At 35.8% G+C, this 17,716-nt stretch overlaps 1 protein-coding gene across 1 annotated transcript in view; it reads left to right on the forward strand.

Moving 5' to 3' along the window:
- The first annotated feature begins 9,844 nt into the window (after positions 1–9,844).
- The window catches only part of RIT2 (Ras-like without CAAX 2), a 395,769-nt gene continuing 387,897 nt past the window's right edge, over positions 9,845–17,716 (forward strand). The window contains exon 1 of the mRNA XM_011978096.1: positions 9,845–10,120. Within this exon, the coding sequence (XP_011833486.1) occupies positions 10,018–10,120 (103 nt within the window). The 5' untranslated portion in view covers positions 9,845–10,017. The remainder of the gene's footprint in view (positions 10,121–17,716) is intronic.

The raw sequence follows: 17,716 nt of genomic DNA on the forward strand, positions 1-17,716 counted from the left end.
TTTTCTCCAGTTAGCCTTACTTCTTTCTTGGCTTTCTCCTCAGTGAATTTGCTTTTCTATTTTCTCCATCTTCATGAGTATTCTGGTTAGAACGTTGGGAAGTATATCTGAACTCTTTGCTAGGTAGCATTTTAAACCATTAGCTTTCGACCCCAATTTCTCTAGGCAATACTGACAAGCTGTAGAGGTGAGTTGAGAAAAAGGACAAATCAAAAGGTCAACAAAATATATCCCAAGATTAGAGAATAAGACATATGAGTTGAGGTATAAGGGATGAAATTTATACAGTCTACAAAAGAGAGGTCTCCAAGGTAGGGTCTCTATGACATGATCTATAAATATCATCAAGGTAACAAAATAAACAAAGCAAATTATTTACAGTCACAAAAGATAATAAGACAAGAATGATTGCCTGAATCTAAGTGAAGGAAAGTTTACAATAGGTTATAAAAAGAGTTTTAGCTGAAAGCAAAACACCAAACAATAAAACTAACACAAAAGTTAAGATCTATCACAGACTGGTGGGTAAAATATAGTTTTAAAAAACTCACAGGAATAGGCAAGAAATGTATATACATTTAAAAGACATATGATTGTCAAATATTCATTGTAAAAATTAAGGCAAAATCTTGGCATTTTCTGCTCCCTAGTTGTAGAGTCTTTGACAAGCTATTTTAAATATGTGTAATTAGAATAACATCAATTGTTTTTATAAATATTGTTCCAATCATATCTTTAAAATGATTTTCCATTGATTCCATAACCATTTCAAGTCATAACCTTGACAAGGATATGATCTTATCACACTCTTTTCTGTCACCATCAACTTTTCAAATTAAAAGCATATATGTCACTACTAAACCCCTGGACTCCACTCATTTCATTATTTCTTGCTATCTGATTTCCCCTCTTACTTTTCTGCTAGGATTTCTGTTTTCGCTAATGAGCTCTTACTTTTCAAATGGAATGACATACTGTCACTGCTATTTTTACACGACCAATCTGAAGCACTTGATGGTATTGACCAACACTTGTTTCTTCAAGGCTCTTTTTGTTTACATTCTATTCTCCTCACGGCTTTCCTAAATCTCTGTATGTTTCTTCTTTATCCTTTCAATAATATGGATGTAAGCCTTAAAGGATCATTGCATAGATACAAATGAAAAAAAAAAAAAAAAAGAACATGCAAGGTTGGGTGCAGTGGCTCATGCATAATCTCAGCACTTTGAGATGCCAATGCAAGAGGATCATTTGAGCCAGGAGTTCTAGACCAGCCTGGGCAACAGAAAAAACCCAGCTCTACAACCATTTGTTTTTAAAAATTAGCTGGATGTGGTGGAGCATGCCTGTAGACCCAGCTACTCAGGAAGCTGAGGCATGAGAGTCACTTGAGTTCAGGAGTTTGAGACTGCAGTGAGCCATGATCATGCACTGTACTTCAGCCTGGGTAATACAATAAGACCCTGTCTCAAAAAAAAAAAAAAAAAAAAAAGCACAAAAAATTTCTTAGCAAAGCACCTTGAAGAAAGAACACAGAAAATATTATCTTGGTCAATTTTAGTTAATCTCTCCATTCATAAAGGCATGTTTAGATCTCTCCTCTTTCTAGAGCAAGCACTCCATAGAGAATCTCATCTCTTTTTGTGTTTTCATTTACCACGAATAAACTGAAGATCTCTTATCCATAAGTCTCAACCTCTCTTCTGAACTGCAAATCCATGGTTAGAAACTGCTTTCTTTACACATTTAATGAGATATTCCAAAAGCGTATCAATTTTATTTTTTTTTATTTATTTATCTTTTTTTTTTTTTTTTTTTTTATTTTGGTCTTGCTGGGTCACTTAGCCTGTAGTGCAGTGGCATGATTTCAGTTCACTGCAATCTCTGCCTCCTGGGTTCAAGTGATTCTCATACCTTAGCCTCCAGAGTAGCTGGAATTACAGGCGTGCATCACACACCTGGCTACTGGCTACTTTGTTCACTTTTAGTAAAGACAGGATTTTGTCATGTTGGCCAGGCTGGTCTGGAACTCCTCACCTCAAATGATCTGCCTGCCTCCACCTCCGAAAGTGCTGGGATTCAGGCATGAGCCACCATGCCCAGCCATGCACATCAATCTTAATACAAACGAAATTGGATTGTTGGACATCTCCCTGTCTACTTCAGCCAATTCTGTACCTTGAGATACCATGGAGGTGATACTATTACCTGTCTATGGTAACCAGTAATCTAAACAGAAAACCTCAGCTGTCTTTGATTCCTGTTCCTGTCTTAGTCCGTGTGTCCCAGGCATTACCACCACCTGCCAATTTTTCTCCAGTCATGTGACATGGGTCACATTTACCTTCACAGTTCCTCAGCCATGGATCTAATTAACCTAGTTCAGATTATGATCTTTTTTCTGCACAGAACCAAAAGAACCACCCAGACATTCTATTGCTGCCTAGCTTCTCCTCATTGTAATCCCCTCTTCACATTACCTCTAGAGAGAGCTTTGTAAGTTTTGTAAAACACCAACCTATTCATATTACATTTCTGCTTAAAAGCCATCTTTGGCTTCACATCACCCGGTGTGTAATTCCAAAAATCTCAGAATCGAAAACAAAAACAAACAAAAAACTATCATAGTTTACTTCTAAGCTGTCTTTCGAGATTTCTCTTCTGCCACCCTTCTGTACTTAGCACCTACTAGACATAATAATGTTGAGCATTACCTGTCCATTCCTCCATGCTTCTGGAAAAGACTGTGCGTTTCCCACACTGACTTGTCCCAGACTCAACACAGTTTCCAAATTTCATGGGACAGGAATAACCAAGACCCCCAGCTCCATTTCTCTCTTACTTGAAAGGTACTTGACAAATGAGTGAACTTTCTCTCTCTTTCTTTTCTCTTTCTCTCTCTCTCTTTTCTCTTTCTCTCTCTCTCTTTCTTTCCTCTCTCCTTCCTTCCTTCCTTCCTTCCTTCCTTCCTTTTTTCTTTTTTTTAATGGAGTTTTGTTCTTTTTGCCCAGGCTGAAGTGCAAGATGGGCTCACTGAAAACTCGTCCTCCCAGGTTCAAGGACTTCTCATGCCTCAGCCTCCTGAGTTACTGGGATTAGACTACACCCAGCTAATTTTGTATTTTTAGTAGAGAGAGCGTTTCATATGAACTTTCTAATATCTAATTGTTTGCTGTGGATGGTGTTCCCAGACACTGAGTTTACATGATCTCATTTGAATTTCACAAAAACTCCCTATGTTAGGTTTCTGTTTTGAAGGTAAAGACAATAAAGCTCTGAGAGATGAAAATATTTGTTCATTATAATACTGTTAGTAAATTGGTAAGAGAGGTCAGTCCATAATGAGGCTTCCTTTAATCTAAAATCTGAGGTTTTTCACTATCATAGGAGATCACACTGGGCAATTTTATAATGTAGTGAATTTCTCATACTCAGTATTCAAAGCATAGATCAATAATTATTGATTATGGGGTATTTTCTCAGATGAAAGGCTATACTAAATGTATCTAAGACATCCTCTAATTTTAATTTCTTATCTCTCTAGAAATTAAAGCAGTCTCACAAATAACATTGGTAAAAATGTAATACTGTCTTAACTCTTAAGCTAGAAAACAATTATTTTAATGTTAATAGCAGGGCTCTGTGGTAGTATTTGCAGTGGAATTTAAAATTATTCAAACACAATATTAAAAAGCTTGGTTACATATTTAGCCATTTTGTGCACTGAGGTAGCTATAGTAACTCCTTAACCAGACTTTGAACACAATAATATATTCTAATATTTAACAACTCAAATTGATAACTGATGGCATTTACTACAAGATGAAACTATAACAAACAGATTATATCAAAATTATGCTGAATAAAATTAAACATATCTTGGACATTATAATGCAGAATCTTACATGACCTCAGTCATCAATGCAGACATTAATTATAATTGTCATAAACAGAGGAAAGTAAAAAATGATTGAAATCTCTGAGCAATAAAATGCAGTTGGAAATTTGCAGGATATTTCTCTGAAATTTACCACTATAAAGTAATTTTGTTTTTATAGGGTTTAAATATTCACATCTTTAGCTTGTCTCTGTTTCACTATAGCCTTAGCCTAATATCATTTCATTTACATTGTAAAAGTCAACTTTGACTGACTGAAGATGAAAAAATTATAATCAGTAGTATCCATATCAGATATTAGTATGAAGTATATTGATAAAAAAAGTCTGAACAATTTTTTTATTTATCATTTACATATCAGGGCCTGGACATAAAAAATATACAGTAAAAAATATACAGTAAAATGGAACAGGGGCTCCTTTCAAATAGGTTGTAATTTAGAAAATGATGGAATGCTAAGTGTCAAACTAGTGACTAAACAATAATAAATATTATAGAAATTTAGCTGAGTTCCTACTCACTGCTATTTGAGAAAGTTGAAAAGGTTTAATGGATAAAAAGTAAACTCGAGCCAGACCTTGATTTTTCTCTAATCAGAAACCTGTGTTATTCGCTGTTCTACTTCACAGTTGGTATTGTGCTTTGCTTAAAGAAAAGAGGTAAAAAATACACATACAAACAACAAAATCCAAGCTCTATATGCTATAATTTAACTCTCTGTGATTCATCTATAATCCAGTTTTGGAATATGTTCCTATGTTCTTTTGCATCAGTTATGTTTTCAACTTATAATTTACCAAATACATTTTATTTTCTAAACTTTGAACACCCTTGCTTTTGTAATCTCCTACTTCGGATATTTACTTTAAGTCCTAGCCCAAGGCAATCCTCTTTGTTGACACCTCACTTTGTCTTCCTACTTGGAGTCAGTCTCCCCTTCTGCCACCAACCTGCCATACTCTGCCCATTTATCTATTCAATGACTTGCCATATACTGGCTTATTCCAAGGCCTAGTGGACAGCTGCCTTTTTTCCCACACCAGGCTATAATAATTTTGAACTCATGAACTATATTGTGTTTTCCTTTGTTTTTCTGAAAGGCTGAACACAGTTGTGGAATGAATGAATTTGACAGTGAGCAAATTAATCTACGTTTAATAAATGAATACATGTTGAATAAATATACGCAAGTCACTTAGATTACATGTAAGATCCTTTTTTCTAAAGTAAGCCTTCGGGGTGAAAGTTCCACAAACAGAAGTATTCACACTGACTTTGAGTTTTACTGAATGTGAGTAGGTCAGTGTGTGGCAAAGAAGTCTGTGCTCTGCTCTTTATTTACAAAATCAGCTCTTTCTTCTTCATGCTTTGGCTTTGATATTTCCAGTTTGTACAATAGTTTTACACTTCATGGTGAGAATATGCATGCCAAACATTCATTTATTCAGAGATTATCAACTAAGTTGATTTGTCTTTTTATTAGGGTATTCATAGTAAATTATACACTTTGAAAGGTTAATTTAATTAACAGCAGCAATATATGGTCACTCAGTTGGTACAATAAATTCCTTCATTTAACAAAAATGTGTTAGTCATCTAGCATATGCCAGGCACCGTGCTATTGAATAAAATTGATGACAGCCCATTGATCTGGACTGAGGCCCTACACTTGGCCCCAGCAGTCCAACGCAAAATGGAGTCACTTATGCTAAACTTTCACGTTACCATACCAAAACCTAAGCTAAACAGCTTTGTAAGATCTGATCTTCCAAGAAACCAGGAGAAAGTTGATAATCAAATCTTCAAGCTGCCAATTTAAAAACAAAACAAAACAAAAAAAAAACAAAGCAGGAGATTCACATCAACCAATCAAAAGGGGTTCAGTTAACCTGACCCAGCATGATAAGAAAATCCCCTCTGCTTTATCTGGTAATAGTAACCTGAAGAACTTGATATTATTTAATGTGCTTTTGCTCTACTCTGTTTTCTTCTGTTTGGTCAACATGCTTTACAGAAAGTGACTAGACTGCCATGCCCACTGGACCTTTTGTCTATTTTGTGGACTGGATGACGCCTGGTTCATGAATTACAAATAAAAGCTAATTAGGTCTTTAAAACTCATTTTGTTGAACTTGTGTTTGTTGACACTGAAACATCCTAGAGAGTTAACGTTGAATGCAGACAAGGTCTTAACATCTTAGTAAGGTGGACTGCAATGTAAATAAGTCATTGTGAAACATACAATAAATTAGAATGAAAAGAAAGGTGGCTTTGCATAAAATGGCATGAAAAATTACCTACCAATAACCAGAAAGGTGAAGAAATAACTCTCAAAACTCCAAACTTCTCCCCTATATTCCTATCAGAGTGACTGGATGCGTTGGCAGTTTTTAAGAGAGTTTAGAACTGTATCAATATAAATAAAAGCAAATACATTGCTTTTGAGGGAATTGCTTGTTAAATTAGCTTCCTCTTTTGTCCTCTGAGAAAGACTGGAATGGTGAGCAGCAGTAGCACACAGAGGCAAGGTGGAGCGGGCTTGGGCCTGCTTAGGGAGTTGAGTGGCTCTGAATGAACACCGAACATCTGCATCTTAATTTAATGGAGACCAGCACTCAAAGGAAATGATATGCCATCCCAAAAGAATGGCAACTTCCAGGGAAGGGTAGAGGAACTGAATGCAAACTCTGATCATTTAATAATGTTTCCAAGTGCAAAACCATCTGTTAGGAAATGATTTGGGTTACTTAAGGACTCTATTCAATCATCATTTATACAACTAGGAGATATACCACCACACACAAACACACACACAAACACACAAAAACACACAACATAGACTTTTGGGTGTACTAGTCAAGGCAAGGGAGGAGAAATGCAAACTCACAAAAGTCACTGAATAAAACTGAAAAACATTAGCACCAGAATGCTTCAAAATTCTGCATTATCAATCAGAAGGTTTTCTGGCCCTTAGTACTTCAGGAGAAGGATCTAGGGCGGAGTGCCTTTGAATTTCAAAGAAGAGATAAAGAAAGGGGGCTTTATATCTAGGAAAGTTTCCCTGTACTTCCTGTTTTTTTTTTCATGTAAATATGAGAAAAAGAAAAAACCTACTACTTTTTATAGGAAGAATACGGGCAGATACATTAACGATTGCGAACTAAGCCAATTCACTACCTATACGTCCTTTTCACATCTCACAGTGTCTATTATTTGGAAAGGCACTCACCTACTTATCATGAAGGGACATTTCCATGCATTCTTTTCCCTTAATCAACATTAAAATAATATGGTAAGTAAAGAACAGAACCAAGGACACAGCCGGCATGACAATTTCTGTGCTTTCTCACCAAATCAGAATGGCTGATGTGGAAAACAGAGTAACAGATGGTGGAATAGCTAGAGAGGCACATGATTTGCTCAAGGTCACAAGAATTTCAGCAACACAACTAGAAACAAACGAACAAAAAATCCCAGACCTTGAAGCTAAATGCTATTGTTTACATATACCACTTTATTGAGGAATAAAGTTTCAATTAAATAATTACAGGATAATTATAGTCCCAGTTCTTTATGAAACTCAATCACGGAAATCATAGTTTTGTTGGAAGAAAGGTGGGTAGCGTCCTTTGACTGACTCTATTGTAGGGAGGGTGAGGGCTGCATTGGAACAGGAGACTGGAATAAAGGCTTTGTGTCTCCATGTGCCATCCTGAGTTACTGGGTTGCATTTTTTAGGCATTTGATATATGAATATGTTTACAACAGGGTTTGTCAAGTTGACACTTTATGTGGATTTCTCTGATGTCAATGTATAGGATGAACTGAGGGCCGTGAAAAGGAACAAAGGGCAGAGAACTTGGATTCAGGGAGAAAAAGTTAAAGAGCTGCTTCAGTTAAGGAGGTCAAATACTAGAAGAGGTAAATCTAAAGCGAGGACCTGGAGGGTGGTAATGCTCCCTACAAAGGTAGAGAACACTGTTGACTTTGTTTAGTGAGGATGAGGGTGCTGTACCACTGGACATACTGAGGTTGAGGTATAATCAGGGTTTTGATGGAGACAGCCCAGAAACAGTTAGAATAAATTCTGCAGCTCAAAGAAAAAATTGGGTCCAGAATTACAAATTTGGCAGTTACCTATAGAAAGATGATAAATAGACCTATGACATTGAGTGAATTCACAATCAAAGAGTAAAAAATATAGAAAAAGTGGTAATAAAATAATTGGACAAAGTTTCATTTAAAACCTGACGGATGATCGGTAAAAGAAAGAGTTTACAAATTGGACTCATTAAAAGTTGAAAATTGCTGATCTTTGAAAGATACTGTTAAGAAAAACCACATGCTAGAGGAAATATTTGCAGAATATTTATATGATAAAGGACTTATATCCAGAATATGTAAAGAATTCTCAAAACGCAATAAGGAAATAAACACCTTGGTATAAAAATAAGCAAAAGACTTGAACAGATACTTTGGCAAAGAAGATATACAGATGGCCAATAAACACATGAAAAGATAATCTTCTCTTCTTGGGCGAGTGTTTATAAACAGTAGACTGACAGCAGCACAGATTCAAAATAATAACATAATCTTCATATCATATACCTGTGTGGTACTTATCACCTGTCAGACACAATTTTAAACACTATATAAATATTAACTGACGTAATGAGTTAATAAAGTAGAGTTTTAATTAACTATTCAGTGATAAAGAAATTGAGACACAGAGAGGTGAAGGAATTTTCCCAAGGTCATATAGCTGGTAAGTGGCTAAGCCCAGATTTGAACACAGGCAATCTGGCTCAAGAGCCTGTGCTCTTGGCTATAACAATTTGAAGCCTCTCCACAAACCAGCAAGTATATATCGAGTGCCTACTCAGTGCACACACTATAGAATCACAAGAAATAGATTAAATACAGTTCCTTTCCTAGGGGAGCGTAAAATCTAGATAGAAAGACAAGCCTATGCACACCAAACACTTGTCTGCATCTAGTAAGGATTCAAGCTTTAGAAAATAGACAATAAACATGTTGGACATCATCATGTTGATTGAAAGACAGGATCTTATTATGATAATTAGGAATTATTGAAAACATTCTAAACCCTCTGTAGTTTAGAAGTTCTTTAGAGAAAAACAAAGACCGCAAAAGCTTTGTAAGAATTCAAACAGGGAATAATAATTTAGACATTTAAAAATATTCTTCTACAATCTTTTATGCTAGTATAGTTGTCAGTAAAAATATTTATCAATTATCTCTTTCATGCTTGATAAAGTCCTTGTGATTTAGGTTGTTTCTAATAACTTAATGTAATGTAAACAAGCATGAGCCTTGTCCAAACATGACAATGATCTAATTCAATTACCTCCCTATGTTAAACCTGCAACTGTCTAGTGAGCTGAACAATTCCTGTTAGCCGGCTTTATTTCAATAACACTGAAGATCCATCCTGATGAGCCCTGAGTTACTGTTCTGTTTTGTTTTTGTTTTGCTTTTCCATTTTCCCAGAATGAAAACTGCAATAGAAGAGTGACAAAATGCAAGACTATAAGCAGAAGAAATCCTTAAAAGAAAATAGTATCTTTGAATTTGTACCTACAGAAGTCATCCTGTGAGACATAGCAACTCCTGTGAGGTCTCAGATTCACTCCATTCTAGCAGCCCAGTCTGAAAAGGGGTCGAATGTGTGTGTGCCACTAACAGCTGTGACTGTGCAGGAGGTAGGCAGGAAAGAGAAAGGAGAGAGACAGATAGCGAGGAAGGGAAATGCAGAAAGAATCAGATGAGGGAGGAAATAAAAATTAGAGAGAGAGAGAGAGAGAGAAAGAGAGAGAGAGAGAGAGAGAGAGAGAGAGAGAGATTGTAGGAGACGTGAAAGAGTGAAGGATCGGAAGGAAGGGTGGGGGATGCAAAAGCCAGATTTTTATTGGAAGCAATTGAAGTGGTTGCTATGAGACCCGCTCGAGCGGAGGACCAGCAGCCAGCCCGACGCTGATGGTTCTTACCTCGTACTAAAACCTTTGCTTTGACACAGTTTTAGAGTTGCTTAATATTCGAGCAAGCACCTGACACGGGTGACTTTCTCCTTCTTTTTTTCCTCCAGTCCCTCGGGTAAGATGGAGGTAGAAAATGAAGCCAGCTGCTCCCCGGGCAGCGCATCAGGCGGGTCCAGAGAGTACAAGGTGGTAATGCTGGGAGCAGGGGGAGTTGGTAAAAGCGGTAAGTTTTCACACCAAATGCTGGGGAAGGAGGGGCCTCTATAGAGACAACTCTATAGAGTGAAACAAGAATGATATTGCTGATGCTGTTAGAGGTGAACTGTGGCAGTTGAGCATCTGGCAGGATGCTCCAAAGTGTCAGGACTGTTAAACCTATGCTGATGAGTCAGGAGAATGCAGATAGCCAGTGATGATCCACAGAACTTTAAGAGGATAATTGTTTTCTTTGATTTCATGCTGGGTGATATTTGCTTTTAGTGTATAGGTCTTTTTTAATAATAAAAATATGTATGAAATTGTCATGGCATGAGAAAAATGTGCTCCTATTCTCAAAAATCTTCAAATAAAGAAAGAAGTGCTATGAAAATGCAATTAAACAGTTACAAACACAGACATATACTCAGGATGATCAGTGTTGATTGTTGTGTTTGTTTCTTTCATTAGGAGGTTATTTTTCCTCATCTATAGTCTGACATAGTGTGTGTGGGCTTTGAATATCAGAAAGAAAGTTGGTTTTTGGAAGTGGCAGTGATTTATGGAATGATATCCATTGTGAGTCCTGTGCAGGGTGAGCAAACTAAACTTCATGGTCAATTAAAGGAGAAAGATGAGGTAATAATAGAGATGAAGAATAATAAATTTGTTTTGGTACATAAAGAAGTGTCAGTTGTTGGGATTCTCGAGGAGCCTAAAAGGCCAAATATAAAAAAATTTAAAAAATAGATACATAGTAGTTTTTCAGGCTGATCAAATGTTAGATAGCTCGGAGCTATGGCTGTGACTAGAAAATAAATAAATATGGCTTTTTATATAAATATGAAATATCTCCACTGGGAATATATCTTTGGGAATGCTAAAAGGCAGAAGAAATATTATAGTTAGCATGGACAATTCAATAGTTTTAGTGTTGACAAAAAAATTAAAAGTTGAAGACAACATTTTTGGCAGAAGAAACCAAAAACCTGACAACTTTGGTGGATGGGTCCACAAGGGATAAGAAAACTGAACAGTGAAGGAAGAGGAAGGAGATTGTGACTTTAGTGGACAGCAAAGTTAAAGATAGCAAGAAACATAAAATTCAGCACCCCTACCTCTTCTCCCCTACAAAAGAGAATTCTCATAAAAGATAAAAGAACTAGGTACATCTGAATGCGGTCAGTAGCAAAATTCAAGTCAGAGTGAAAAAAATTATTCATCTCTCCTGAGGAGGCAAAACTGTGAAAGAAAAGCTTTGCAATTGTGTATAAATGAGGAATTTTTACACAGCTTTCTCCTCTAAATGTTATGATTTGAGAAGGAAGGAATCAAAATAGAGGAGGATTTAAGGAAAGAGGAAAGGGATGGAGGAAGGATACAGACAACGTGATCTATATAAAATGAAGTTATACTTTTTAAGAATCCAGTCGGATACAGTGAGGAAGAAAGAAATAAGCAATGTGAGAATAAAATACTGAAGAAGAGAGAAAAACAGAAAAAAAAAAAAAAAAAAAAAAAAAAAAAAAAAAAAAACCAGCAAAAGGTCAATCCACATTAAATGCCACCAGCAGCTTCTGAGGTCAGGGAGATGCTGAAATAGTCGCAATAATGTGCCTCCGTATTGCTTCTGTCTGCTGGTTAGGTATTTGCTTTTTCACCAGGAGCTTGGGGGATGTGGGGACAGAGTGACTGGTTTTTAGCCTACTTCATTTTATTCCATGGTAATGAAACTTGGAGAAAGAGTTTTTGGACAGGAACATCCTTCAGCAATGTACTTTTCTTGTGATATTACTGATATTATAGTGGTGATGTTTTGTCTTCTATTTTGATCTCTCCCAAGTATTGTTTGTGCTGACTGATCATTGTTACTGTTCCAATGACTATGGATTTTCAATGTGACACATGGCCTACAGAGTGGCCTGTCTTGCTCTCATCTTTGCTTTGTACAATAGAATTCAATTCATAATTAAGTACTTGAACAAAACTTTTCCAGTGAAATGAAAAGACAGGAATGACAGGCTCATTCTCAGAGAAAGTTAAGGATAAAGGGTGTAAACAGTTCCGTTGTATTGATTATATATAAATGGCAATCTTGGCTACTACACCAGAGAATATTTCTCATACTACAGTTTCACACCTGAAAAATGCTGTCCTTATGACTAAATGTTTGAAATCACAGTGATAAAATCATCCGGTCCTTGGACTTTTCCTCTGTGACTTATCTGATGTTATTACATCAGAATATAAACACTCAAGCAATGATTCTCAATATTAACCTTCTATTGAAGGTTAAAATATTTGCTTTCAAATGAACTAAAAATATACATGGTTTATTTTATTTCATTTAAGCCTAGGCTGGGGTGCAGTTGCATGATCATGGCTTTACAATATGTTTTAAAAGCTACTTTTCATATTGAAGACTTAGATCAACAGAGGTATATGAAGGGATTGTATAACCCCATTACCATGGGTTATGTGAAGAGATTTGCAGAAGAGATCTGCTCTTCTGAAGAAACTAAAGAAGGTACATCAAGCTGCCTTCTGTTTCCAATTCTGAGAGTCAAGTCCAAGTCAGCCTTAAACATGGATTAAAAACTCAATTTAAGGTGACTATAATTTTTAAAATCTTGGAGATTTTCTATGTGTATTAATATTTATCCTTTTTTCTTTTTGTAGAGATGGGTTCTCACTCTGTTGCCCAGGCTGGTCTCAAACTTCTGGCCTCAAGCAATGCTGCTACTTCAGCCCCCCAGAGTGCTGGGGTCATAGGCATGAGCCATTGTGCCTGGCCTGAGAAATGTTTTTATCCAGGTTTTACCAAAATATTTTTTGAATATAAACTTTTAAAGAATTTGCAACTTTACTGAAATAGGAATTCACACAAGATTTAAAATATGTCAGGTAATGAATGTACTTTATGTGAGGAATTTTAAACCACAAGTAATCAATAAAGTTTACTGAGCACATATTATGCACAGTCCTATACTAGTTACTATAGAGACGAAAAATGAAAGACATAGACATTTATGAAGCCCCCATTGCATGGCAGGCATGGGTTACATGTATTTCATGCTTATACTCAGTCCTAACCACAGTCAGAGTCGGTATTTCGATTTCACAGATGAGAAAAACAGAAGTCAGAAAAATGACTTGTGCCTGGTCATGGGGATAATAATTTAGAGTTCGGCGATGTTTTATCTAACTCTACTACATTATGTTTAATGCTCTGAGAAGAACACAGAGTTGCATCACTCACTATTAAGAAGAAAACAGATCCATTGGTAATGCATTTCCTAGGTCTCGAATGTTATATTTAGAAGAGATCTTAACCGGGTAGGCTATCACTTTGATTTATACATCTATGCCTCTTTAATCTTTAACCTAATTGGACATAACACTTCTGTATAAATATATAATTTATATTTTTATAATTAAAATTATATGTAATATTGTCCAAGAGTGTTACTAACTGCAGAGAAAACAGGGATACACAAGAATTATATGGACCATGGCCAAACTGAGGCACTGAGAGTCGAAGAGACCTACAAAGGTCATTTATACAGCAGTGGCAGAGTCAGATCCAGAATCCAGTCCTTCTGACACCACTGAAGCTGCTTTTCCATCACTCCCCAATTTTCACACAGAGTGAGCTGAATCAAAACTGCACTATACAAAGTAACAGATACGTATACAAAGTAGCAGACGTTTAGGAGGAACAAGTATAGAGATCTAATGTATAGGATGAGGACTATAGGTAATAATATTTTATTTGGAATTTATGCTAATTAGTAGATTTTATTTTTTTATTTTTGTTTGTACGTAGTAGGTGTATATATTTTATATATATATATTTATGGAGTACATGATATATTTGGATACAGGCATACAGTGTGTAATAATCACATCAGGGTATGGGGTATCCATCACCTCAAGCATTCATCATTTCTTTGTGTTATAAATCTTTCATTATGCTTTTTTTGTTACTTTAAAATGTACAATAATTTATTGGTGACAATAATAACCCTGTTGTGCTATCAAATGTTATATCTTATTCATTCCATCTAACCACAATTTTGTACCCATTAACCATCTCCACTCCCTCCTCCTACTACCCTTTCCAGCCTCTGGTAGCCATCATTCTATTACCTCCATGAACTAAATTGTTTTAATTTTTAACTTCCACAAATGAATGAGAACATGCAAAGTTTGTTCTTCTGTGTCTGGCTTATTTCACTTAACATAATGATCTCCATTTCCATGCATGCCGTTGCAAATGACTGGATCTCATTATTTTTTATAGCTGAATAGTATTCCATTGTGTATATATACCATGTTTCTTTTATTCATTCTTCTGTTGATGGACACTTAGGTTGCTTCCAAATCTTGATTATTGTTAATAGTGCTGCATAAATTAGTAGATTTTAGCTGCTCTTACCACCACCCCCTATAAAATGTAGCTGTGTGAAATGATGGATATGCTAATTTGTTTTCCTAAATACTTTACTGTCTATACTTATCCCACAACATCATATTGTATACTTTAAATATACACAATAAAGTTTATTTAAAAAATAATGAAGTTAAGATTCATGATAAGAAAACTACTTAAGAAACAACACACATATAAATATACACACGTTCAGTGAAATAACAATAAATGACAGTAAAATAGAAACTTATATGTACAGTGATTACAACTAAAAACAAAAGAAAACAGCAAAAAAAGACCAATTATCCAATAAAGTTCAGTATGTTCTTTTATCCTTCTCATTTTGTTCCACTGCCCACCCACTCACCTACCCTCAAAAAAGTAAAAAAAATAAAAATTATCTGATGGTTACAGTTTTAAAGTTTTATGGAGTCTAAACAATCCTTACGACAGTTTTAAATATTGACCTTTGTCACTGTGGTTTGAAACAGCAAGACTGTTCCTCAGTGTCAGAGTATGATGAAATATTGCCTTCCTTGGCTTCATATCTGGTTCTCCAAGTTCAGAATCAAATTATTCAATAGATTTTATTCAATAATAATAATATCTTATTTTCCAGGTATTTTGGAAAATGCCTGCATTTGGGATTTATGCTAAGTTAGTAGATATGTATTTTATTGATTTTTTTTATTTTTATGATTTCCTAGTAGGTATATGTATATGTATTTATGGAGTACAGGAGATATGTGTATACAGGCATACACTTACGATAATAGTCATGTTTTCAGATTTAAAGAATTTAAGATTCATAATGATCATATTTTGCAAAATAAGATATTATTGCATAAAACTGGGGTAAAAATAACATTTTACCTATTCTGTAGTATGATCTTGTTTGATCATAAGAAAGCAAGTAGGAGAGGTATCTGAGCACAGAAATATCAAAAGATTTTGTCTAAGAGTAACGGAAGTGGGAAAGTCAGAAAGTAAGGACTGGACATGAACTCAGGCTTTCTAAATCTAAGCTGTTCTTCTATCAAGTTGTGTGGGAAAATTAGAGAAAGGTTCCCAATGTCAGATGAGAACTGAATGTCCTTCTCTGGTCCCTAGGACACATCTTGGAATTATTTGGTGAAATGTTGTCTTAACGTACATCTTCAAGTGTGAAATATGTACGAAAACACTATGCAAGTCATTGAGAAGGGAGGGGGTGTTATTCATAACTGTGATTTCAGGTGATTCCTGACCCCTGGGGGTGCACCATCTCATGGTGGAAACTTTGCTGTAACGCGTAATACAAAACAATAAGTTTATATTAGGCTTCTAATGTAAGAGCTTTGGAAACTCAGGATAAGGGATGGCTATAAGAGAAGTGAAAGTTGAGAAGATATGACAGCATAGATGATATTTAAATTGTGTCTTAAAGGATGAGGAGTTTTTTTGATGCAGACGAGGAAAAGTATAGGGAGATACGAGGAAGAGAATTGAACATAAACAGTGTATACAGGGGCACAAAGGGATGTGAAGGCTTACAATTTTTAATGGCAGGATCTTGATAATGTAGTGTCCTTAAGGGGTAGTTGAAAAAATATCTTTTGAGATTTGCTCAATAGATGCCTCAGTTAACTGTGAAAAAGTTGACCAAAACAAATAAACTGAAAACACCAAAAGGATTACGGAATTCAGAATTTATTAGAATGTTTCCATTGTGAATTCTTTGTAAAGAAAAAACTCGTTTGTAAAATAAACAAACATATTCTCTCCCACGGCCATTTGCAATTTGTTGCCTCTGTAAATTCAGTTTCATGTACCAGGATTTTATAAAGAGAAAGCAGTAACAATATTTCTGAAGTAAGCAGAAAGCAACACACAACCAATTCCTTCCACCTCAGTGAATTAGGAAAGCAGGTAGGAAGTTGAGCCTTTATCTGATGAATTAAATCAAGGCAATCAACCAAGTGCATAATTCATGTCCCAGAGCCTCTGTGTTGTACTTCATTAACAGAACTTTGAATCTGACAAAGCTGAACAATTGTCACATCATGGCCATGCGTTATCCTAACCCTGTGCACTGCAAGGCAAAAGAAAAAAAATAAACAAGGGCAAAGTAAAAAGATTTTAAGATTCCAGTGCCTTCTGTTCTAGCCCTTAATTGTTACCACCTCAGTTATACTGCAGACCATCACTCACTGCAATACTGTCAGGAAGCACTGGACAAGAGGTCTAAATAAGGCTCAGCAAAAGAGTAAATTGGTACCTACTCACTCAAGTGATGATTGAAAACAGAATTCAAGCGATAAAAGGCTGTGATTGACAACATCTCCAAGATTATATGTGCTCTGTAGATTTTAAATTGAAGAAAGAGAGTTACTACAGCTCTACATGAGTACTATATGATATGTCTGCCCCATCTATGACTGGAGATGAACGAGCATGTAATGATCCCTCAATGAGCCCGCATGTTGCTAGGCTCCTTATGTTCACGCATTTACTTTGGTGTTCTAATGGCTGATGGTCTATCACATTCCCCTGCCTTCCTATACCCCTTGCCCTGCCTTGATCTTGTGAGGAAAGCATTACTGTCTGCATTTTATAAATGAGAAAACTGAGGTACACACACACACATACACACACACACACACACGTACTATGGCCCGAGGCACATAGATATTAAATGATGAACCTAATGTGCCTACATATGGATGTCTAAGTTCGATGTTTACATTATTTTTATTTTCTCACCTGAAAGTTTTTATTTTTTGAAGACGTGATGCTGTGAACCTGAGTTCTAACTTCAGCTGCATTTTCATACATGTATTTTAAACACCACACAAAATCATCTATATGAAAATATTTTAATATTTTTAATTTTCTACACAAACAATGGAGAGTGCTACCCTTATTAGATGGGGTAGTGGGTGGCATGAGGAGCTCTGACTAAACATTTTAGCGTGGAGATACCAAAGACTGCTTTATTCTTGTCTATTCAGAGACCCCTGGGGGCCTCAACCACATAGAGAGAAGGTGACAATTCCTTTCAACTTGAGAAAACCAAGTAACCCAGTAATTATAGAAATTTATTGAAACCTGGGATCATGCTAACAAAGAAAGTAAACAGGGTGCTGAATAAACCACACAGATTTTTGAAATTAGGTGCTGATTTACTTAGGGAAGCATATTTTCTTTAAACAT

This window comes from Mandrillus leucophaeus, unplaced genomic scaffold, assembly GCF_000951045.1.
Source record: "Mandrillus leucophaeus isolate KB7577 unplaced genomic scaffold, Mleu.le_1.0 Scaffold189, whole genome shotgun sequence".
Classification (NCBI taxonomy): Eukaryota; Metazoa; Chordata; class Mammalia; order Primates; family Cercopithecidae; genus Mandrillus; species Mandrillus leucophaeus.